At 46.5% G+C, this 24,260-nt stretch overlaps 2 protein-coding genes across 2 annotated transcripts in view; both read left to right on the forward strand.

Moving 5' to 3' along the window:
* Positions 1-556: 556 nt before the first annotated feature.
* Positions 557-1,621, forward strand: LOC130479662 (olfactomedin-like). The gene has a single exon (XM_056852055.1). It carries the CDS (start codon positions 557-559, stop codon positions 1,619-1,621), a length of 1,065 nt encoding a protein of 354 aa, XP_056708033.1.
* A 14,545-nt stretch (positions 1,622-16,166) lies between these two features.
* The window catches only part of LOC130479663 (olfactomedin-like), a 38,513-nt gene continuing 30,419 nt past the window's right edge, over positions 16,167-24,260 (forward strand). The window contains exons 1-3 of the mRNA XM_056852056.1: positions 16,167-16,243; positions 16,367-16,602; positions 18,493-18,680. Coding sequence (XP_056708034.1) covers positions 16,167-16,243; positions 16,367-16,602; positions 18,493-18,680 — 501 coding nt within the window. The remainder of the gene's footprint in view (positions 16,244-16,366; positions 16,603-18,492; positions 18,681-24,260) is intronic.

The raw sequence follows: 24,260 nt of genomic DNA on the forward strand, positions 1-24,260 counted from the left end.
AATGGCTGCTTTGGAAAGTAGCTTCTAGCTTATATCAATCAATCAATCTTTATTAAAAACAGTCATAGACTAGCACAGCTCTTCACAATTTACCTCTATGACATTGTACCTCTCTGAAGCCCCTTCACTCCCCAAACCCTGCCCTCCACAGGCTTCACCCCCAACATCTCCAGGTATTTCGCAAACTGGAGCTGGCAGCTCAGGGTAGTGGGGAGAGGAGCAACAACTGGCAGTAGGAAGGAGGCCCTCTGGAGCTGGAAGCAAATGGGGAAGATGGAGGGTAGGGGAAAATGGGGTTTCCTTTCACCTGCAAGCCCTATAGCCCTTCCTGTAAAACAATATGCTGATGAAAATGAGTCCTCACTATAAAAGAAATGGGATAACTCTGAATTTCTTTGATGAGGCTTTCAATATTAGCATGAATGGCACAGGAAGGGATAGCATGACCAAAGAAAGCTCAGGAATTCTTCAAACAGCCATCACAGGATAACAGCCATATTTCTTCTGCCCCAGGTCAGTGAGAGAGCAGAATACAATGGTTTATATAAATGAGCCCATGCCTTCTTTCCTTACAGGTATTTGTCAACATGAGGGAATACAGAGCATTAACGGACCGGTTATTGTGAAACTGAACTGGAAAGGGACAGATTTCAAAGTGGGGTCCTGGGGAAAGGATTCTGCCTTGGGGACCAAATTACAAGACCATTACTGGGTTTTCCCAGCCAACAAAGACCACCGTACACTGGAGACATTCCGCCTCTATGCCTCCTACAAAAAAATGATGCTTTATTTTCCCATTATGGAATTTAATCTTAGAGGAAAGAAAGATGAATGTGAGAACTGTGGGCAAGGGGGTGGGGTGATCTTCTATAATGGTTCCTTCTTCTACAACTGTTATGATAGCAGAGCCCTGTGCAAAATGGATCCAAACACCATGCGACTTTTGCGCAAGGATTTAGAAGCTAATGATCCTACTTCCTTTAATGACATCTTCTCCTATAAGGGTGTCAAATATCAGGACATGGACATGGCAGGGGATGAAAAGGGCTTGTGGATGATTTACGGCTCTTCAAAGGACAATGGAAATGTGGTCATTAGGAAGGTAGACCCTAACAACTTGAAAGCTGGAAGACTTTGGACTACAACACAGCCAAAGAAAGAAGCCACAAATAGTTTCATGATCTGTGGAGTGTTGTATGCCACCCGAAGAGTGAATGCAACACACGAGGAGGTATTTTACTACTATGACACTAACACAGCCCAGGAAGGCAATATGCGAATCTTCATAGAGAAATCTCTGCCTACTGTGCAGAGCTTGAATTATAATCCCAACGATGAGAACCTCTACATGTTCAATGATGCCTACTTGGTGTACTACAATGTCACATTTAAGAATCACATGCCTGTAATCAGCAGGGGAGGACAGGTTGCTGCTACTGCAGAAGGGCAGAATTCTGCAAGAATGGGGGAGCAAAATGTGGTAAACAACCAAGTGCAGGCTGATGCTAGCAAGCAAGATCAGATTACAGATTTAGTTAGTGAAGGTGGCAGCAATGCTAATAATAAGATAGGGCATAAGACAGGGCATGCTGTTGTCCGCAGATACACCAAGTGGGAGTGAGAACAAAGTGCTGCTAGTAAGGAAGGGTAGGCACAGCAAGCAATAGCAATAGCAAGGCAAGTGAGTGAGCAGGAGGGTGTTCAAAAAAGAAGCAGAGGTTTCCCCCTATTTGCTCGTTTCGGAAAAATGTGGCATATAACAAATAAAACAATTAGAAATTGCACTCCCTGAAAAATGTTGTCATATAGCAGAAGAGAATGTACGTGTTAGTGAGATGGAAAGATACTGTTACTAATACTGGGATGAAAGGCTGATCTACATCAGCGACCTAATGGGCTACATAGAAAAGAGGTGAAGAGCCTGTCTCACTCAAAATTCACTTGACAACCATTCCCAGTGCTCAGTGCTATATTGTTTAAAGCAGTGGTTCCCAACCTTTTTTTGACCAGGGACCACTAGGACTTTTTAGTTCGGTGCAGGGACCCCAAGGTTCAAAATAAAAATTCCGAGAATTTGAAAATAAACTTTAATCATAACTGTTAGTTAAACATTAAGCTTAGAATAATATTTGAATATATATTTTTATAATAGAGAACTTTTAATTGAAAATATTAATTTATTATGGGTTTATAACTTTGTTTTGTGGACCTTAATTTAGCTCTCGCGGACCCCTGGGGGTCCACGGACCCCTGGTTGGGAACCAGTGGTTTAAAGCCTTCCTTTTCCTGTTCTTTAGCCAGCATGGTGTAGTGGTTAAGAGCGGTGGTTTGGAGCGGTGAAGGCTGATCTGGAGTACCAGATTTGATTCCCCACTCCTCCATGTGAGTAGCGGAGGCTAATCTGGTGAACTGGATTTGTTTCCCCACTCCTACACATGAAGCCAGCTGGGTGACCTTGGACAAGTCACACTCCTCCAGCCCCACCTACCTCACAGGGTGTCTGTTGTGGGGAGGGGAAGGGAAGGTGATTGTAAGCCGGTTTGATTCTCCCTTAAGTGGCAGAGAAAGTTGGCATATAAAAAACAACTCTTCTTCTCCTCCTCCTCCTCCTCCTCCTCCTCTTTTGTAGAAATAGAATGATGAAAAGCATTTATCTTGAATCCAACAGTGTTCCCTCAATTTTCTCCCCAAAACAAAGTGCTACCACTAAGGCTGTTGCTTTCTAAACCATCCTGTCAGGAATAAAGCCTTCCCCTTAATTCTTCCTGAACTGATTCACTCCTTTTTTGAATTGCATTTTCCTGGCTCCAGTGAAAGAATGTTAACAGCTGTTGCTCCTGCTCCTTGAGTAAGTGAGAAAAACACAAAACACGTTTGTGCGTATAAATCACAACTCACCTACATGCTTATATGTACAAATGATCACCACAACAGCTCATCAACAGCAGATCTTGGCATTGTTTTCCATTCCTGCCCTAACTTTAGTTGACAAAGCTGGGATTGAGAGAAATTACCCCAATAGAATAGAAAAACATGGAAGAAAAGAACCCCACATTGGGATTGCTCTGATTAGCATTGCTACTGGGACTTCCATACAGGGATCACAATATTGGAGACAAAAGGAAACAGACGTTTTGCATAGTATGGGATTGGTTGCACAATGCAGCATGACCACATCAGCCCCCGGAATTCTGGCTAAAGAAAACCTTTACTGCAGAAGCAAGAGGGGAGTCACCACCTTTGTATATCTGGCCTCTGCCCTGCTTTGTTATATGTTTACAGTCAAGAGAAGCACCACAACTGTTCAAAGTACCAAGCCCTAAAAGGACATACATACAGATGTGCAGACAATTGCCTCTTTTTTGGACTTCCAGTGTTTCTAAGGTTGTGTTGCAAGCAGATATGATTGCTTTGAACACAGCTCCTGAAATACCAAAACATGCCAAACTGGGAATGGACCACATTTGTTTACATTGCATCTCTCTCAGCTTGTAGCAGCACATCACACATAGTATTTGAGGGAAAGGAAACCACTGAAAACATTTATCATGGTCCCTGCCCTACTTGTGCTTTAGGCTGTGCAGTCTGCCTAAGTGGCTGCCTTCCTCCAGCATTTCCCCAGCCCTGGGAAAATCATGTGCACAGAAGCTGCTGTCCAGCAGTTACCAGTGTGAGAAATGGGGGGGGGGGGGCGTTGTAGCTGTGTTATTGGTGCAGTTCAGCACCTGGAAGGGTCAAAGACACCGCACAGAGAATGTGACATGCTATTCTTTTCCTTCAGTCCCTATAGCGGCAAACGCAACAAGCAGGGTCCCAGCAGATGGCATGAAAAACCTCATTCTGTGCTCTGAAAAATGCCAACACATCCACGCTGTATAGGTGTGCAAAAAAAAAAAAAATCACTAATTTTCGGGTTTGGGTTTTTGGGCCCATTTTTTTGGGGGGGATACCTGAAATAAGCTGAATACTGGTAAATATGGGCATTTGACTTATTTTCGGGTTTCCTGAAAAAATTTGGCCCTGAGGGGGGTGTCATTTTTTGAGTTAGAGCCCCCAAATTCACAGCGTAGCTTGAAGAAACTCTCCTTGCATGTCCCCCAAACTTTGGTGAAGATTTGGTCAGAGGGTCCAATTTTATGGGGTTCAGAAGGGGTCGCCCCCTCCTCCATAAATTTTTTTTCAAAGTTTGCAATGATTCTCTGGGGATGGGGGGCCGACCCATTTCAGATCCCATAAAATTGAAACCCCTGACCCAATCTTCACCAAACTTTGAGGGTCATGCAAGGAGAGTCCTTTCAATCTTCGCTGTGAATTTGGGGGCTCTACCTCAAACAATGCCCCCCCCCGAGAATTTTAAAAATACTTACATTTGAGACGTAAGTAATGCCCACTGTCTGCTTCCTCCCTCAAGACACTAATTTTCCCATGGTTAATTGCAGGGTTACAATCGATCATGGGAAATTGAGTTTTCCCATGACTCTTAAGAAAGGAAGGGCCATTACAATTGTGGGAAAACTCAATTTCCCATGATCGATTGTAACCCTGCAATTAACCATGGGAAAATTAGTGTCTGGAGGGAGGAATCAGACGGTGGCCATTACTTAAAAGTAAAGGTAAAGGTCCCCTGTGCAAGCACCGGGTCATTCCTGACCCATGGGGTGACATCACATCCTGACGTTTACTAGACAGACTTAGTTTATGGGATGGTTTGCCAGTGCCTTCCCCAGTCATCTTCCCTTTACCCCCAGCAAGCTGGGTATTCATTTGACCGATCTCAGAAGGATGGAAGGCTGAGTCAACCTTGAGCCGGCTACCTGAAACCAACTTCCATTGGGATCGAACTCAGATCATGAGCAGAGCTTGGACTGCAGTACTGCAGCTTACCATTCTTCGCTACGGGGCTCTTGGCCATTACTTACAAGTCTAAAATTTAAGTATTTTTAAAATTCTCCGGGGGGGGGGCATTTTTCAAGGTAGAGCCAACAAATTCACAGCATAGCTTGAAGGGAGTCTCTTTGCATGACCCCAAAGTTTTGTGATAATTGGATCAGGGGGTCCAATTGTATGGGGCCTGGAAGGGGTCGGGCCCCCTTCCTCCATAGAGAAATATTGCAAAATTTGCAATGATTCTCTTTGGAGGGGGGACCCCAAAAAATCGGACCCCAATCTTCACCAGACTTTGGGGATCATGCAAGGAGAGTCCCTTCAAGCTACGCTGTGAATTTGGGGGCTCCACCTTGAAAAATGCCCCCAGGATCCGAAAAAGCCGAATAATTATTTGCCTTTTTCCGGAATTGCCTATTCAGCTTTCGATTTCTCCCCAGGTTTGTGCATTTGGTAAACCTGAACTGGAAATTTACCGAAATGGCTAATTTCAGGTTTATTTTTTATTTGGGTTTATCGACATGCACATGCTGTATAGAGAAAAAAGTGTAATAGAGACTTAACTATTAATTCCGAACACTGAAGTGGGTGGGTGAGATTGCTCCCATAACTCCCTTTGGGTTTGTGTTTTGTTTTGTTGTTTTTTTGTCTGAGATTGGGACCAGAAAGGTTGGGTGGCAAAGATCTGCTGGCAATGCTCCAAATCACATTCTTCCTTTGCTCTTCATTTTCTACAAGAGTTCACCTGCTGAAATCTCTTCCCGCAGCAGACAAGCTCTCTGGAAGGGAAAGACAGCGAAATGCAAAGGTCAAATAGGCTTCATCTCCATCCCTAGCTAACCTGGAAGGGGGTGCCAAGAGGAGAACACAAAGACACACACCTGTACACTTCAGAGAAAACAATTATCTATAGAGAGTGACTTAGTGCTGCTGTGAGCTGCATCACTAGCCCTGGTCCCTTACCTGTAGCCTGATGCACAGCAGCAGCAAAGGGGAGAAAGAGCAGGTTGGCTCCATTTTTCTTATCCCTTAATGGCACTGCTCCCCCAAGTCCCCATGTAAGTCTGTGGGGTGCTGAAACTGAGTGGACTTCATCTAAGCAGCACCTGGCTGGTCAATTTCACTCTTATGGAAGACTGGAAGGGTGTTGCATTGTTTTGGGAAAGATGGGGTAAAAATCTCCATGAATATTAGATAAATGTAGCTTCCCCCATATCCTTCAGCCCCCCTTCACTTTTATCCTTTTCAGCAGCTCCTTGTAGTAGTGGCTGAGGCCAGGTGGTGTTTCTCTTAAACCAAGTACTTGCAAGAGCAAATGCATCCCAACTTTACTCAGGGACTTGGCCAGTTCTGCTAAGTCATCCCATCCCATAAGTTCCTGGGCTAAACTCCAAGGAACAAATCTGTTAATGTTTCGTTTATTCTAAGATGAAAGTATATTCACCAGCAAAGTGCTCCCCCTAAAGAGACCAGATACAGACTGAGTGGGTACATATTGCTGCTTTTATAATTCCTTATCTACTCATCAAGAAGATTCAGCCAGCCACAGGTGAGCCAGTAATGGTGTGATGGGTAACAGTGGCCCAGAACAAAATGATCTTGACTATCTTGAGCATTGATCCGGAAGAGGATTCACTGTTGCTTTTGGGAACACCGGCACCGTGCCCACATGCATCTGTAAGTTGGTATTTTCAAAACATCCCCCCCCCATAAGGCAGAAGGTTGGGTGTGATGATAAGCAGTCTGTCTTCCACAGGTGCTTACCATTCATCCTGCTTCTGTTGGTTCCAACTCACCAGCCTCTGCCTCTTGAGCTATGCTGATCTTATCCTGCCCTTCCAAGCTGCAAGGAAGTGAGCGTAATAAACAGTGATCCTTGAAAAAACATTTTTGCTCCTCCTCCATGATGCTAGTGGAGAAAGTGAGCTTGCACATTTGGAAGGGTTCGTTTACAGCATCTATAAAGGTTGATGAGTGCACAGGCCTTTGCTCCGAGCAATATAGCAGGTGGGATTAGTGAATTTCTTGGCTTAGATCCTGAGGAATCTGTGTAAGTTTCAGTTTTCACTGGGTTGCTTTAACTGATGCCAATTCCCAAGAAAGGAGACATTAAAGATTGTAGCAACTATCAAACCATCACATTATTTCTCACACAAGTAAAATGATGCTCAAAATCTTACAGCAAAGGCTGTTACCATATTGGAGCATATGAGAGAATTTCAGAAGAAAATCAGCTTGTGTTTCATAGATTACAGCAAAGCTTTTGACTGTGTGCATCATGAAAAGCTGTGGCTGGTTTTAAAGGAAATGGGTGTGCCACTACATCTGATCGTTTTGATGCGCAACCTGTACTCTGAACAAGAAGCCACAGAACAGAATATGGAGAAACTGATTGGTTTCCAGTTGGCAAAAGTGTCAGACAAGGATGTATTTTATCTCCCTATCTCTTCAATCTATATGCAGAACATATAATTAGGAAAGCTGGATTAGATTTAGAGGAAGTTGAAGTGAAAATTGGGGCAAGGAACATTAATACTTTGAGATATGCCTATGACACTACATTATTGGCAGAAAATAGTGAAGATTTGAAATGACTACTGCTGAAAGTTAAAAGAGAAAGTGCCAAAGCTGGACTACAGCTGAACATCAAGAAAACAAAAGTAATGCCCACAGGAGAATTACACAACTTTAAGGTCGACAATGAAGAAATTGAAATTGTTCAAGACTTCCTATTTCTTGGCTCCACCATCAATGAAAAGGGAGACTGCAGCTAAGAAATCAGAAGATTGAGACTGGGAAGGGCAGTTATGAAAACATTCTTAAGTGAAAGGATGTGTCACTGCCACCAAAATTAAGTTAATTCATGCCATCGTATTCCCTATTACTATGTATGGGTGTGAGAGCTGGACATTGAAGAAAGCTGATAGGAAGAAAATAGATTCCTTTGAAATGTGGTGTTGGAGGAGAGTGTTACGGACTGCCAAAAAACCAAATCAGTGGGTTATGGATCAAATCAAGCCTGAACTGACCCAAGAAGCTAAAATGACTAAACTGAGGCTATCGTATTTTGGTCATATCATGAGACAACAAGAGTCACTGGAAAAGACAGTCATGCTAGGAAAAGTGGAGGGCAGCAGGAAAAGAGGAAGACCCGACAAGAGATGGATGGACTCAGTGAAGGAAGCCACAACCCTCAATTTGCAAGATCTGAGTAGGGCTGTTGAAAAAAAAAAATTCAGTAAAATTTGGATTCAGCAAAAATCAGCCTGTTTTGATTCAGGAAATGCTGAAGTCCGAACTCCCCTGATTCGGATCCGTTCAATTCGGCGTGAGATTCGGAGTTTGGGGGAAATTAGGCCGTTTAAAGCCATTAAAAACACATTTGTTCCAGGGGGGGGCATATTTGGAGGTAGAAATACCAAACTTTCAGCATAGCTTGAGGGGACCCTTCTTGCAAGAACCCCCAAGATTTGTGAAGATTGGGTCAGGGCCTCCTGAGATATGGGGCCCAGAAGGGGTCCCCCCATCTGCCCATTGCAATAAAGCCATTACAAACACATTCGCGGCTTTCCGTGGCTTGGGGGGGGGGCTTTTTGGAGGTAGAAGCCCCAAACTTTCAGTGTAGCTTGAGGGTACCCTTATTGCAAGAACCCCCAAGTTTGGTGCCGATTGGGGCAGGGGTCCCGAGTTATGGGGCCCGGAAGGGGTCCCCCCTCCGCCCATTGGAATGAATAGAAATAAATAGACCGTTTGGACTCAGAGTTTGCAAACCCATGCAAAGCAACACGTGACGCCACCTTGGGAGTTTGCAAAAAATGGAAAGGGACAGAGGCATGCTAGCTATGCATAAGGAGCAGGTGGGGTGGAATTTCCCCTTTTGCATCGGACTCCGGAGTCAGGACCGGGCAAATGCATTCTTTAAGTCACAATTTGAAAACCAGTTTTGAGTGAGCATCAGACCATGCAAAAATGGCCCCAGAGTATTTTCTGCCCTACAGCGAGGGTTTAATTGTGAGGGCCCTAGGCCAGACGCCGCCTAACCGATCTTATGAATGAGGGAAAACCTGAAGACACACAACTGAAGCCCCTCCTCAAACCAGGGAGAGAGAGACGCGAGAGGGCACACACACACCCAGGCAGAATGGGCGAACCCCCCCTCTCAAACCAGTACAGCTCGGCCCCAAACGGGGAAAAAACCAAGGAGGAGGAGGCGCGGTTGCCCAGCGGTGCCGGGGGGAGACTCATGTCAGGCATGGGTCTGAGAAAGGAATGTTGTGGTTTCCCCAGATGCCTACCAAGGCCAGCTCCATGTCTGTAAATAGAGTGTTTAGACTCCCAGTGTATGGGAACTCTCCTAGCACCTCCTGGCACCTCCTGCCAGCTCCAAGGAGGGGGGGTTGCTATGGTATCCAGATCTCCCCGATTTGCCCTGTGCTTTTCAATATATGCTCTATGCTGTTCCCATAGCTTTTACTAGTGTCCATTTGACTCCTGGCTTCTGCTATCTGTAGATTTTCTAATAAATCAGTTTTCTTTGGACTGCTTGTCTGCTGAAGTCTGTTTATGGGATTATCACGGAACTAGAGCTCACAGAAAGCCACACCGTCGCACTCAACCCCAGGCTATGGGCAAAAACCAAAAGCAGAGCACAGCACACACTCCCGCAGAGGGGAGCGGGCACACACCCTCTGCAGAACGGGCGAAGCCCCCCCTCAAACCAGTACGGCTCAGCTCAACCCCAAACAGGAAAAAACCAAGGAGGAGGAGGCGCGGCCCGAGTGCCGAGCGGAGAGACTCACTAGCCGCCGCACAGACTCAACTTTTAACTTTAAAACTTTAAAAGCAAACCATCCAGGCTGAAAATCTCAAACCCCTAGAATTAGTGCAATTGAAATTTTTAAGGGCACTATTTAACACCCAAAAAGGCACATCAAATGCGATATTGAGACAGGAGGCAGGACTCAATGGGTCCAAAGAGCAACAGAAAGATAAAGAATAATAGGACTGGATCCAGAACAACTTTTAGAAGTAGGATTAAAAAGAGCTAAATGTGTGGTCCACCAATGCTTTATTGATATCGAATTACAAACAGAGCATGCCATCTTACCCCTTTTTTACAACCACCTGAATCCCGGGTTCGGGTTTGGCTCCAGCTTCATACTTGGCCTATATTTCCAACCCAAACCATAGATGGGCCCTATCAAGGGCAAGATTTGATGCCTTTCCCTCCTCGCTACTATATGGCAGATTCCACCATACTCCCCGCTCCATGAGATTCTGTCCCTATTCAAGCGACTCCATAGAGACAGTTTCTCATGTATTATTTCATTGTGATTGGTATGCCTCGGAGAGAAAGTGATTAATTGAACCATTTACACACCGTTTTAACCAAACCGGAAGTTTTATATATCAACCTGAGGGTTTTTTAGTAAAATATTTCTTGGAGGACAAAAACATGGAGATTTCACGTTCAGTAGCAAAATTTTTGTTCATTGCATTTACTAAACATAAGGCAATCATAAACGATCTGGGTCCCTCACTGACTGCTAGTCATTCAGACCTTTGATGTACGAAAATTTATGTAAGGTCTCTATGTCCTATAGAATGTCAGCTATAAATGATCAGGTTATTAGTTGTGGATTTTATATATTCCTTTTAAACTTTAATGTCTTTCTGTATTTGTACATACTGTCTGGTCGCTGACCATTTTAATAAACTGACTGACTGACAGGGTATCTTTCAGGGACTTTCCTTGCATGAACCCCAAACTTTGGTGAAGATTGGGTCAGGGAGTCCAGCGTTATGGGCTCTGGAGAGGTTGCCCCTCCTCTTTCCATAGAAAAGCATCCGCGAACTCATGAAGGAAAGGAGAATCTCACTGACTCTTACCTTCCAATGCATGTCAAAGTAGGCGGGGGGGGGGAACCTCTTCCAGACCCCATAACTTCGTATCCCCTGACCCAAGCTTCACCAAATTTGTCGGTTCTTGCAAGGATATTCCCTGCAATGCATTAGCCCTCTCACAAAGCAACGGAGAATCTGACACTTACTTTCCAATGCATGTCAATGGACGCGAGAGGTGGCAACCCAGACCTCAAAACTTCGGACCCCCCAACCCAATCTTCACCAAACTTGAGTGTTCTTGCAAGGAGAGTCCCTGCAAACTACCCTGCAAGTTTGGGGGCTCTACCTCAAAAAATGCCCCCAGATCCAATTTTTTTCTGGAAACCCAAAAATAAACCAAATTCCCATATTTACTGGTGTGAGAATTCAACTTATTTCGGGTTTCCTGAAAAAACTTTGGCCCAATAAACCTGAATTTTACCAAATTGTTTTTGTTTTTTGTTTGCACACCCCTATTAGGGGAGGTAATTGTGAATTTCCTGGATTGTGCAGGGGGTTGGACTAGATGACCCTGGTGGCCCCATCCTGCTCTATGATTCTATTTGTTTACTGCAGGGTTGAAAGTATACTCTGCATTTAGTTGGAATACAAGTGTTTTTTTAAAGCAGGGTTGCAAATGTATACTCTGGTTTTAGTTGGAATATATGTTTTGTTTAATGCAGGGTTGCAACATATACACTTTAGTTGGAATACTAGATTTATTTAAATGCATGGTTGTAAAGTATACTCTGCAATTAGATGGAGTACAAGATTTATTTTAATATGAGGTTGCAACATATACTTTTGATTTAGTTAGAATACAAGATTTGTTTAAATGCAAGGTTGTAAAGTATACTCTGGATTTAGTTGGAATACAAGGTTTGTGTAAATACAAGGTTGTAAAGTATACTCTGGCCTTAGTTGGGTTCTCAGGAGTTCTCAGGAGGCCAGGAAGGGGCTGTGCCGGTGTTGGGGGCCCCCACGCTGGTGTCCAGGCCACTTATGCCACTGTAAGGGCCCCCAATGCGGATCTCCTGATACTGCTGCAGCAGCACCACCCTGGAACACCGACGGGGCCTTCCAGGGGGCATTCCAGGGGGTATTCTGGCATCCCCGGGGGCGTTCCCAGGGTGTGTGTGGGGGTGACATACCTAGTACATAACACACTTCTTTCTTTTAATTGATAAGAACACAGGTTAGACATTATGAGATGGATCTACGTTTCCTCAAACAGCAAATTCATAGACTAATATCCTTCCTCAGCAGCCCCCCTGCATCTCTAAAGACCTTCTGCTGAGGGTAAGGGAACCCCCCAAAACAATATGCCATATGGCATATTGCATCAAGATGGAAGAAACTGGCCATGAAGTAAACAAATAACTGTCTCTTTGCTGCAGCCTCTCATGTTGCATGTCGTAGCTCTGCAAGGTCCCTGAACTTCATTACTGGGTTTTCGAAAGATGCAGGGCACAGCTGAGGGAAAACAGTACAAAAATCATTTCTGTACATTCATTCCATTCATGGAAGCCTTTGGAGCCAAACCCAGTGGTTGCAGCTGTTTCTCCCTGTGTGCTGTGGGAGTCATGTACTGTGGGAAGAAGCACTCCCAGCTCTCCAGGCCATAAAGAAAAGGTTCTCTTTTTGAAGTTAATGAGCAGTTCCATTGAGAGCAGCCCTGTTCTGTTAATGGTTCCATGAAAGCAATGCTTCTTGCAATGAGTACCTCTTAGCCTGGGCAACAGAACAAGCAGTCCTTCATGCTCCCAAGATGCGTGGGGAGTTCTTTTCTTGCATGAGATATCGATTCAAGGTAGGGAATAATGAAATAACAAGCAACAATGAGCAAGAAAAGGACTCTGAATATAAAGAACCTGAGAAGAAAATTTGTTACAATATCATTTGGAACCATAAGATCTTAAGAAATGGAAGAGAACGCTGATCAGTCCCAAAAGTATAACATGACAGTGTTTGTTAACTAGGTTTCGTAGTTTGGTATTAAATATTGGTGTGAAAGTTGGACAATGAAGAAAGCTGACATGAAGAAAGTAGATTCACTTGAAATGCGTTGTTGGAGGAGAGTTTACGGATACCGTGGACTGTCAAAAATGGGTTCTAGATCAAATCAAGCCGGAACTCTCCATACAAGTTAAAATGACTAAACTGCAGCTTAGGGAGTAGCTTAGGGAGCCAGCTTTCACCATCCCCCTAGCTCCACCCATTCCCCCTCGAGCGCAGAAGGTTTGCACCTGTGGTGCTTCGGTGAGGGTCCACAGCATTACTGCTCAATTATGAGAAGACAACATTATAAGAAGACAACAATCACAGGAAAAGACAATAAAGCTAGAAAAAGTTGAAGGCAGGAAAAGAACCAACAGGACATGGATTGATTCTATTAAGGAAGCCTTGGCCCTCAGTTTGCAAGGCTGTTAACAATACATCACTTTGGAGGACATTAATTCATAGGGTCATCACGAGTCAGAAGCGATGATAGCACTTAACTAACACACATTAAATGTTGACATTTCTTTTTTCACAATATGCAACATATTTAAAGATTTATTTTAAATATTATAACATGCCTTTCATCCAACTGATGTCCAGGAAGGTTTACAATTACAAGGAATTTCCAGGTCAATTAGACTCCTTTTTTGCAGCACAATCTGGGTGGTGATGGTGGGGGAGAACACTGAAGAAGTCAACCTCAGAGATATGCTGGCATATGTAGTCTACTCTCAGAGATAGGCTGGCATATTTTCAAGAAACACCAGTGTATTACCCCACTGCTGCTGGGCAATGGTGCAGTAATGCTGTGGACCCTCACCGAAGCACCACAGGTACAAACCTTCTGTGCTTGAGGGGGAATGGGTGGAGCTAGGGGGATGGTGAGAGCTGGCTCCCTAAGCTACTCCTGCTTGGAAATGCCCCCAGAACTGACATAAAGGTACACCCACAAAAGCCATGGTGCAGTCCAATGCAGTGGGGAAGCTCAAGTGATCCCCTCAGCTGTGGTCTCATCCACAAGTCCCAGGATAATTTAAGATGCCAACTACATTGCGACCCAATCACACACCACCAGGGCCAGGCACACCCTTCCCCCTCATCCAATCATACACTCCACAGTTCTACATAAAGCCCAGCTGGGATACCCAGAGCTCAGATTTTAGGGTGCACAGCACTGCTAACATCCACTCTCTTCCCATATCTGCAAATAAAATTCTGACATCTGTATTTCTATGTGCAGGGATTTTTTTATTTTATGGCATAGAGAAGTATTCAACAACATGCACAGTACCTGCAATATAAAGCAGTAGAGTTCAGAAGCAGATTTACCACCTCATCTGCTGTTAGTAAAAAGTAGATTTTAGATAAACTACTTTAGAACCAAAGATTAGAGAGAATTAAACATTAGAGGTTCACCCCCCCCCCATCAAGTGTAGTTTCAGTACATGCAAAATTTAAGACAACATGACTGCTCTCTGAAGTCCAGTTCCCACATTTCTGCTCAAAGCTCAGCTTCTAGTAATGTTGCATGGTATGGACTAGCTCTAGGAAGACCTGGGTGTTAGAAAACTTAGCTCCTTCAACCACTAATCCAATTAACACAAACAATTTGGCCTTTTATGGTACCTTGTTCTACTTTTGGAACTCCCAGGTATTTCCTACTATTCTCTTCTTCTTTTTTCATATTTTGTTTTGTTGGTTTATTAAATGAGGGGGTTACAGAAATTAAAAAGATATATTGGGGAGGGAAAATCATAAACATAAGCAAGATAACACAACCACCTGAAGCAATATTTTTAGAGTCCCTGCTATATTTAATACTTGGATATATTCTATCATTATTAAAAATTATTACTAAACAGAAAAAAAGTTCCACTATTTTGTACCAGTTACTGCATTAGTTTGAACTTTAAGTACAATAATGTCAGAGGTGGTCTTTGGTTTCTTCTTCATGATACCTGTGTTGTCCATACTAGTCGTGGTGGAGCTGGCTCGTACAAGCAGTCAGGCTCTTGACATGAGTTAGGGCCCTGTGAGGTGTTTACATTGTTGCTCTGCTGTTCTCACTCCCGGTTCCCCACCCCCACCCTCTACCTTGTCCTTGAGCGGCTAACAAACTGCAGTCTGTTTTGGGTTGCTTCGCTCTCCTCTCTACCAGACATTGTTATCAGTCCCTTTCCTGTTATCTATCCCTTTCCCAAGCCTGTTAGTGTGCGCACCTGTGATGTAATCATGTAACCATGCCTTAAGTATTATCCTGTAACCAAGCCCGCCATTAGCAGCTTTGAAACCTGCAAGTTATCTTAGCTGTACCTGATGCTTCTACAATAAAGTTTACCTGCTGTCTGAGCGAGTGGCTTTTTGGGAATTGCCCAGGTTGGCTGGAGAGCCTGACACTAAGCTGCTAATCCACGTGCTCCGGATCTCGCTCCCATCCTAACATTGGGGTGGCTATGGCGGGAGACTGGGATGACAAAGCTGAAGGGGACAAGGCGACACCGGGTGAGCCCGATCCTAACGTCCTGAAGGAGAAGCTGGTGGGAGAAAAGCCGGCAGGTGAGAGGCCAGCCGGAACAGGCACTGGGGCCAAACAGAAGGTAACCCGTCTCAGTACCTGGCTGGACTCCCCTCCCTCCTGGGCCCCATCGGGGGTTACGATCACCCAACGGAGGCCAGCAATCTCCGGGTTGGAGGACCTGGAGGGGGATGCAGTGCGACTGGAGTCTCTTCTACGGCATGAGTGGGAAGAGGAACGTCGGCACAAACAATATGAGAGACAGGAGATGTCTGACCGAATTGATGCTATGTACGCTGCGATGCAAGACATGGCACGGGAGGTGAATGACTTGCGACAGAGACCGCCACAGCAACCCCAGCAGACCTTAGGGGTAGGCCAGCCGGTTGTGCCTGCGCCGCCCCCAGGGGACCACCCCGCTCCGGCTCTGCTGCACGGATGGAACTTGAAGATAACGTTCGATGGGTTGAGTGACCTGCTGTCTTACTTTTTGATCCAAGTGGATGGGTTCATGCGGGTGCAGGGGGACACCTTTCCCTCTGATGAAAGCCGGGTTCAGTATGTTGCTTCACTGCTGCAAGGTGAGGCCACGGCGTGGATGGTGCAGCAATATGAACTCCGCTCCCATATTTTATGTAGCCTGGATGACTTCATGGTCGCTCTCCAGAACCGGTTCGAGGATCCGCACCGGGGGGAGTGAGCCAAGACTGCTCTGCTACAACTGCACCAAGGGACTAAGTCGGTGGTGCAGTATGCAAGTGAGTTCCAGTTACTTTCCAGTAAAATCCTTGACTGGAGTGAAGCTACCCGAGTGCAATATTTCCGTGAGGGCCTCAATCCTGAGTTACAACACTGGGCCTTTATGCAAGGAAACCCCCCTGATATGGAGGGGTGGGTGCGTCATGCGGCCGACATCGAGAATCGCAGGCAACTCCTGCAGATTTCCAAGCAACGCACTGCGTGAGATGCCAAACCCCGTGGAGACAAGCCTGGGACTGTTGACTTTTGCCCTGGCCAAGGAGGGGGGCAGTCTGTGGCAGAATGCCGCAAACGTTTCGAGAGTGGGGCTTGTCTCGTTTGCAGGGGTTTAGGGCATTTCGCCACCCATTGTCCTTCCCGAGCCAAGAGACCAAGTCCTTCCCAGCCCACAGTCGGAGACACCGAGAGAGCACTCACCGAAGTTTCGTCCTGTCACCGGAGCGGCTTGCCAGGAAGGCGGAGTACACCCTCAGCACTGCAGGCACAGCTCGACTGGGACCAACCAAAAGCAACCGGCCCATCGGAGTCGCGGATTACAAATTCTGATTCCCTCTCCTCGAGTGACGGGGAGGAGGGGAGACTGCTGGCAAAAAACGCCATCGGTCTGCTGTAAAGGGAGCTCCTCAGCAGACCATACCGGACCGTGAGCAAGGGGCTCCATTTATGGTAAGCGAACAAGAGGATAATGTGTATGTTGAGGTAACCCTGACGTTGCCTAGAGGAAGACCAACAATGCGGGTGGCAGTGCTGGTCGATTTGGGCTGTGCTCGGACTTAAATGAATGAAGAGACAGCCCAGGAGTTAAAAGTGAAACGGGTTGAGCTACCCGAGCCCGTTAAATTTTCCCAGATGGATGGAAGTGACTTTAAGGGTGGTCCAGTCACTCATAGGACTGCACGGGTCGCCTTGGGTGTGGGAGAACATTTGGAACAACTCCATTTCACCACAGCTTCTATACAATCCCCCATTGTGTTGGGTATGAACTGGTTGCTTGGTCACAGTCCCATTATAAACTGGAAAGAACGCACTCTAATGTTCTCGCAAGCTCAGTGTGACAGGCATAACCGGGTCTGGGTCCTCAGAGCGTCAGCAGCTGCGGTGGTAGAGCAGCCGCTGGGGAAACCATCCCTGCTTCCTAAAAAGTATGCTCAGTTTGCCGATGTGTTTGACTTTCGCGAATGTGACGAGTTACCCCACCCACCAGGATACTGACTGTGCTATTGAAGTGGTGGGGGATGGAAAACTCTCGAAAGGAAAAATTTACCCTATGAGTCCTAATGAAAAGGCGGTTTTAAGAGACTAATTTGGCAAGAGGTTTCATACGTCCTTCCAAAGTGCCTTACTCAGCACTTGCATTCTTTGTGAAAAAAAAGACTGGTGATTTAAGACTTTGTATAGACTTCCGCAGGTTGAACGCGGTCACACAGTCTAATGCTTATCCCCTTCCTCTCATTCCAGACCTGCTTGCTCAGTTAAAGGAAGGCCGGATTTTCACTAAAATGGACTTGGTAGAAACTTACCACCGCATCAGGATTAGGGAAGGGGATGAAAGTAAAACTGCTTTTTCCTGCTGCTTTGGAATGTTTGAATATTTAGTCATGCCATTCGGATTGACGGGGGCTCCTAGTGTGTTCATGCAAATGATTAACGAAGTACTCACGACTTGCTATTCAAAGGGGTGATTGTTTATTTAGATGACATTCTTATTTACACGAAAACCATAGAGGAACATGTGGCCCTGGTCAAAGAAGTTTTAAAACGTTTGCGCGCCCATAAACTGTATGCGAAAGTATCCAAGTGTGACTTTCATCAGTCGTCTCTAACTTTCCTGGGTTACATTGTGTCACATCATGGGTTTGAGATGGATCCCGAAAAGGTTTGAGCGGTAGTGGAGTGGGAAGCTCCCACTACTAGCAAGCAGTTACAACAGTTCCTCGGGTTTGCTAATTTCTATCGGAATTTGATTCCTCATTTTGCCCAAGTTGCCTTACCCCTCACCTCTTTGCTACAAATGAAAGGGAAAGGGCCCGAAGCCCTGAGTGTCAACAGGCGTTTGATACTCTTAAGCAGTTGTTCACATCTGAACCGGTACTGCAACATCCTGATTGTGAAAAACCTTTTGTTGTGCAGGTAGACACTTCTGATGTTGCAATGGGGGGGGGGGCTAATGCAAAGAGACAGCAATGGGCATTTAAAGCTGTGCACCTATTTCTCAAAGAAGTTTTCGCAAACGGAGCTTAACTGGGTCATTTGGGAAAAGGAGGCGGCCACTGTGAAGCATGCCCTCACAATTTGGAGACATTTCTTGGAAGGGGTTGAAGTGCCCTTTGAGGTCTGGACCGCTCACAAAATCCTAGAGGCCCTTAAGGGAGCAAGAAAATTGTCAGCAAAACAAGTTCGTTGGGCTCAATTCTTTGCTAAATTTCGGTTTGTGTTAAAACATGTTGCAGGAAAAGACAATTCCTTGGCAGATGCCTTGTCTTGCCTGCCCCAATACCGTGGGCAAGTCGACTGTCCCGTGGACTCCCTCTTCACCCTGGAGCAGCGGGGGGAGGTGTCAGGGCTGGCCGTGACAACCCGGGCTCAAAGCCGGGCAAAGGATTCCATCGCATCCAGTAAGCTCCCCGAGGTTTTCAGAGTAAAACTATGCAAAGCGTTGTGCCAAGAAGAAAGCAGTCAGACCCTCCCCCAAGCTCTTACTCATCAGGGGGACTTGTGGTTTCATGGAGATCAAATGTATGTGCCTGTAACTGTCAGAAAGGACCTTTTAGAAATGGTTCATGGGGCAAAAACGGCTGGACATTTCGGGTTTGTCAAATCTTTACATCTGTTGCGTCGTCAGTTCTGGTGGCCGGGAATGAGGGCCGATGTGGATCTATTTGTGTGCAGTTGTCCAATTTGCACAACTTCAAAAAAGCTTATGGGCAAGCCCCCAGGCCTTCTCAAACCCTTGGAAACTCTGTCTGTTACCTGGGAGGTTGTAGCCATGGACTTCATTACTGACCTTCCCCCCAGTCGGGGGGAAACTGTGTTGTGGGTGGTGACGGACCTGTTTTCCAAAGAAGTACATTTTGTCCCCTGTTCAGGTTTACCATCTGCCCAAAAGTTGGCACGCATGTTCGTTACACATGTGATGAAATATCATGGGAGGCCACGTAAGGTGGTCTCCGACAGGGGCCCCCAGTTCGTGGCGCAATTTTGGAGGGCCTTCTTAAAGTTAATGGGGATAGAGCAGAGGTTGTCTTCGGCTTACCACCCTCAAACAGATGGACAGACAGAAAGAGTCAATGCTGTGATCGAACGTTATTTACAATGTTATGTGAATTACCATCAGGATGACTGGGTTGATTTGTTGCCTTTTGCTGAATATGCCTATAATAATGCTCCTCATTCGTCCACAGGATTCAGCCCCTTTCAGGTAGTGTATGGCCCTTTTGGAGTTCGGCCCTTTTGGGGACGCTTCCTTTTCCCCGGAGGGGGAGGGAGCTATGGAAATCTAAGATTGGGTGCATATAGTACAAACCACTTGGCCTTGGCTTCAAAAGAACTTGGAGCGGGCCAAGGCCAAGTATAAGGAGCAAAAACCTATGCTGAAATAGTTTAGTTATAATGATAACAACAGCACAAGGTCTCTTTATATGTATGTCACTTTACTGTGGGAGAATATAATGGAAAGAATATCATGTAGAATACTATGCAAAAACATCCAAGAATTGTATGTGGGTCGTTACCCGATCACTAGAGTGATCAATGAAGTTGCGGTCGAGCTGGCGCTCCCCAAAGCTCTTAAAGGGGTGCATCCCGTATTTCATGTAAGTCTCCTCAAGCCTCACACTGCGGCCCCCCACTTCCATCCAGAGCCGGGTCCTGAAGTTCCTACCGTGGTGGTGGTGGGGGGGGAAATGCATTTGGAAGTCGCTAAGATACTGGATTCCAAACTGAAGAGGGGGAAGTTGTTTTATCTGGTTCGATGGAAACACCTAGGACCAGCCCAGGATGAGTGGGTGGCTGCCCCACATGTCACGGCCCCCCGCTTGGTTCGCAAGTTTCATGGGTCTTACCCCCACAAGCCTCGACCGGCCACTGATGTGGGAGGGGGGCCTTAAGGGGGGCAGAATGTCAGAGGTGGTCTTTGGTTTCTTCTTCATGATGCCTGTGTTGTCCATACTAGTCGTGTGGAGCTGGCTCTTAACATGAGTTAGGGCCCTGCGAGGTGTTTACATTGTTGCTCTGCTGTTCTCACTCCCGGTTTCCCCAGCCCCCGCCCTCTACCTTGGCCTTGAGCGGCTAACAAGCTGCAGTCTGTTTTGGGTTGCTTCGCTCTCCTTTCCACCAGACATTGTTATCAGTCCCTTTCCTGTTATCTATCCCTTTCCCAAACCTGAAGTGTGCACACCTGTGATGTAATCATGTAACCATGCCTTAAGTATTATCCTGTAACCTGGCCCTGTAACAATAAAGTTTACCTGTTTCTGACTTGGCTGTCTGAGTGAGTGGCTTTTTGGGAATTGCCCAGGTTGGCTGGAGAGCCTGACAAATATCATATTATTGTCGAAGGCTTTCACGGTCAGAGTTCATTGGTTCTTGTAGGTTATCCGGGCTGTGTAACCGTGGTCTTGGAATTTTCTTTCCTGACGTTTCGCCAGCAACTGTGGCAGGCATCTTCAGAGTAGTAACACTGAAGGACAGTGTCTTTCAGTGTCAAGGGTGTAGGAAGAGTAATATATAGTCAGAAAGAGGTTGGGTTTGAGCTGAGTATTGTCCTGCAAAAGTATTGTCCTGTAAGTATCAAGATAATGTGCTAATGAGGGTATGGTATGTTAATATGGAACCATTGTATCCTGAAGTGATCTGTTAATGTGTGTAATCCAAAGCTAATCTGTATGGCTATTGTTGAATGTTGTCTTTGTCTGGAGGTTTTTCAGGGCAGGAAGCCAAGCCTTATTCATTCTTAAACTCTCCTCTTTTCTGTTAAAGTTGTGCTGATGTTTATGAATTTCAATGGCTTCTCTGTGCAATCTGACAAAATAGTTGGTAGAATTGTCCAGTCTTTCAGTGTCTTGGAATAAGACCCTGTGTCCTGTTTGTGTCAGTCCATGTTCAGCCACTGCTGATTTCTCAGGTTGGCCAAGTCTGCAGTATCTTTCATGTTCTTTTATCCTTGTTTGTATGCTGCGTTTTGTGGTCCCGATGTAAACTTCTCCACAGCTGCAAGGTATACGATATACTCCTGCAGAGGTGAGGGGGTCTCTTTTGTCTTTTGCTGATCGTAGCATTTGTTGTATTTTCTTGGTGGGTTTAAACACTGTTTGTAGGTTATGTTTTTTCAAAAGTTTCTCCATCCTATCAGTGACTCCTTTAATAAATGGCAAGAATACCTTTCCTATGGGAGACTGTTTTTCTTGAGTTTTCTGATTTTTGTTTGGTTTAATGGCCCTTCTGATTTCATTCTTGGAGTAGCCGTTTGCTAGTGTGAGAGATCCCCTCTCTCTGAGTTTGCTTCTCCAAATCAAATGTTCAGACGGTGGTAAAGAAACAAAGGATTTATTGAAGACATCAGGAGATGAGACAGGCACAGGTAGAAAGTTGCAAGTGAGGGGCTATTCGGGTTTACAGAATATATTGACTCCAGGGCACTGGGGCACTGGGGTTCACACTTATTGTTATGGGAAGTTACAAGCTTGGCATAATACAAAACATCAGACGAGTCCCAGGAAGTCTGGTGAAGCTATCACACTTCCAAGGCCGCATCGGCCTGAGGGAGTACTGACAGGAAGAACAGCGGGGGGGAAGATACATGGGGCAATCAGGCCTGGCGCCTGAGACCAGAAGGTGTGAACTGCTTTTACGAGTTCACTGATAACAAAGCAGGTGATGGGAAGCAGAGACACATAGACAGAGACCCTCACATTCTGCCCCCCTTAAGGCCCCCCTCCAGGGTCCTCGAGAGGGCGAGGCTTATCGGGATAAGCGAGGTGGAATTCTCGGATCAAGCGAGGGGCCGCCATGTGGGGTGCGGCCACCCACTCGTCGTGAGCGGACCCAAGGTTTTTCCAACGAACAAAGTAAAACAGTTTCCCTTTCTTCCATTTGGAATCTAAAACCTTGGATATTTCCAAATGGGTATCCCCCCCTACCACGGTAGGAATCTCGTGTGCGGGAGGGGGGTGGAACTGGGGAGCTGGCACATAAGGTTTGAGGAGGCTTATATGAAAGACTGGATGGACCCCCTTGAGGGTTTTTGGGAGTTCCAGTTCCACGGTAACCTCGTTGATTACTCTGGTAATGGGGAAAGGTCCCACATAACGGTCGCTCAGTTTTTTGCAGGGACGAAGAGAGCGGAGGTTTTTTGTGGACAGATAAACTTGCTCCCCCACCTTAAGTTCCCATCCCGGAGCCCGGTGTTTGTCTGCCTGTTCCTTGTACTTGCTTTTTGCCCTCTCAAGATTCTTGAGCAGCCATGGCCAGGTAGATTTGACTACCTGAATCCACTCCTGAAGATCAGGGGTGGACTGGAGATCTGGCGTGACGGGAGCGGAACCGAAAGGACCGAATTCCGTCCCGTATATTACTTGGAAGGGACTAAAGCCGGTAGAGGAATGAGGCGCATTGTTGTACGCATATTCGGCAAATGGCAGCAGGTCGACCCAGTCGTCCTGGTGGAAATTTACATAGCAACGCAAATAACATTCTACCACCGCGTTTACTCGTTCAGTTTGACCATCCGTCTGGGGGTGATAGGCGGAAGAAAGACCCTGTTCCTCCACCCCCATTAGCTTTAGGAAGGCTCGCCAAAATTTGGCAACAAACTGGACCCCCCGGTCGGAGAGGACCTTCCTCGGGATCGAGTGTAGCCTGAGGACGTGTGTGACGAACAGTTTAGCCAAGCCCTGGGCAGAAGGAAGACCTGCACATGGAACGAAATGGACCTGTTTGGAAAAGAGGTCCGTGATTACCCAGAGAACCGTCTTTCCCCGACTTGGAGGTAGGTCGGTGATGAAATCCATGGCGATGACTTCCCAGGGACGGGAGGGGTTCTCAAGCGGTCTGAGAAGCCCTGGGGGTTTTCCCATCCGTCTTTTAGCTGTGGCGCAAGTGGGGCAGCTGCGCACATACAGCTCTACATCGGATCTCATACCGGGCCACCAGAACTGCCTCCGTACCAGGTGAAGAGTTTTTATGAAACCAAAATGACCCGCCAACCTGGCACCATGTACAAGTCCCAATACCTCTTTACGGAGGGAGGATGGGACATACAGTTTTCCCCCTTGCACCCACCAGGTGTTGGTTCGTTCCAAGCCAGTGGGGAGGAGATGGTGCTCCTCCTCCTGTAAGGAGGCGTCCTGGAGCCGCTGTTGGAAGGCTTCCGGGATACCTTTGAGCGTAGGGGGGGTCTCTGGTTGTTGGGCTTGGGACCGGGTAGTGACGGCTAAGCTAGGAACCTCCCCACGCTGCTCGGGAGTGAACAGGGAGTCGACTGGGCGATCGAAATCGTTGCGATACTGGGGAAGTCGTGACAAAGCGTCGGCTAGGGCATTTTCTTTGCCAGGGACATGCTTGAGGGTGAACCGGAATTTTGCGAAGAATTGGGCCCACCGAATTTGTTTGGTGTTGAGCTTTCTAGCTCCCTTGAGAGCCTCGAGATTCTTGTGATCGGTACACACTTCAAACGGCAGTTCGGCACCTTCTAAAAAGTGCCTCCATATGGTGAGGGCATGTTTGACCGCCGCCGCCTCCTTCTCCCAAATAGCCCAGTTGATTTCGGACTGGGAAAACTTTTTGGAGAAGTAGGCGCATGGCCTCAACCGCCCCCCTTCATCCCTCTGCAATAGGGCCCCGCCCATGGCCACATCCGAGGCGTCCACTTGCACCACAAAAGGCTTGGTGCAATCCGGGTGAGCCAAAACGGGTTCGGATGAAAAAAGCAGCTTTAAACGTTCAAAAGCTTGCTGGCACTGGGGGGACCATTGCAAACGGGCTGAGGGAAGCGCGGCGCTAGCCCCCTTGTCCTTGGTACGCAACAGGGCAGTGAGAGGAAGCGCAACTTGGGCAAAGTTGGGAATGAAGTTTCGGTAAAAGTTAGCGAATCCCAAAAACTGCTGAAGCTGGCGGCGGGTAGTGGGGGGTTCCCAATCCCGCACCGCCTGGACCTTTGCGGGGTCCATTTCTAACCCTTGGTGGGAAATCACGTACCCAAGAAATGTAATGGAAGGTTGGT

This window comes from Euleptes europaea, chromosome 6 (assembly GCF_029931775.1).
Source record: "Euleptes europaea isolate rEulEur1 chromosome 6, rEulEur1.hap1, whole genome shotgun sequence".
In the NCBI taxonomy this organism is placed as follows: domain Eukaryota; kingdom Metazoa; phylum Chordata; class Lepidosauria; order Squamata; family Sphaerodactylidae; genus Euleptes; species Euleptes europaea.

Bases quoted from the DNA above. Each gene is read 5' to 3' on its own strand.
- LOC130479662 (XM_056852055.1), top strand. From the start codon at position 557: ATGCCTTCTTTCCTTACAGGTATTTGTCAACATGAGGGAATACAGAGC.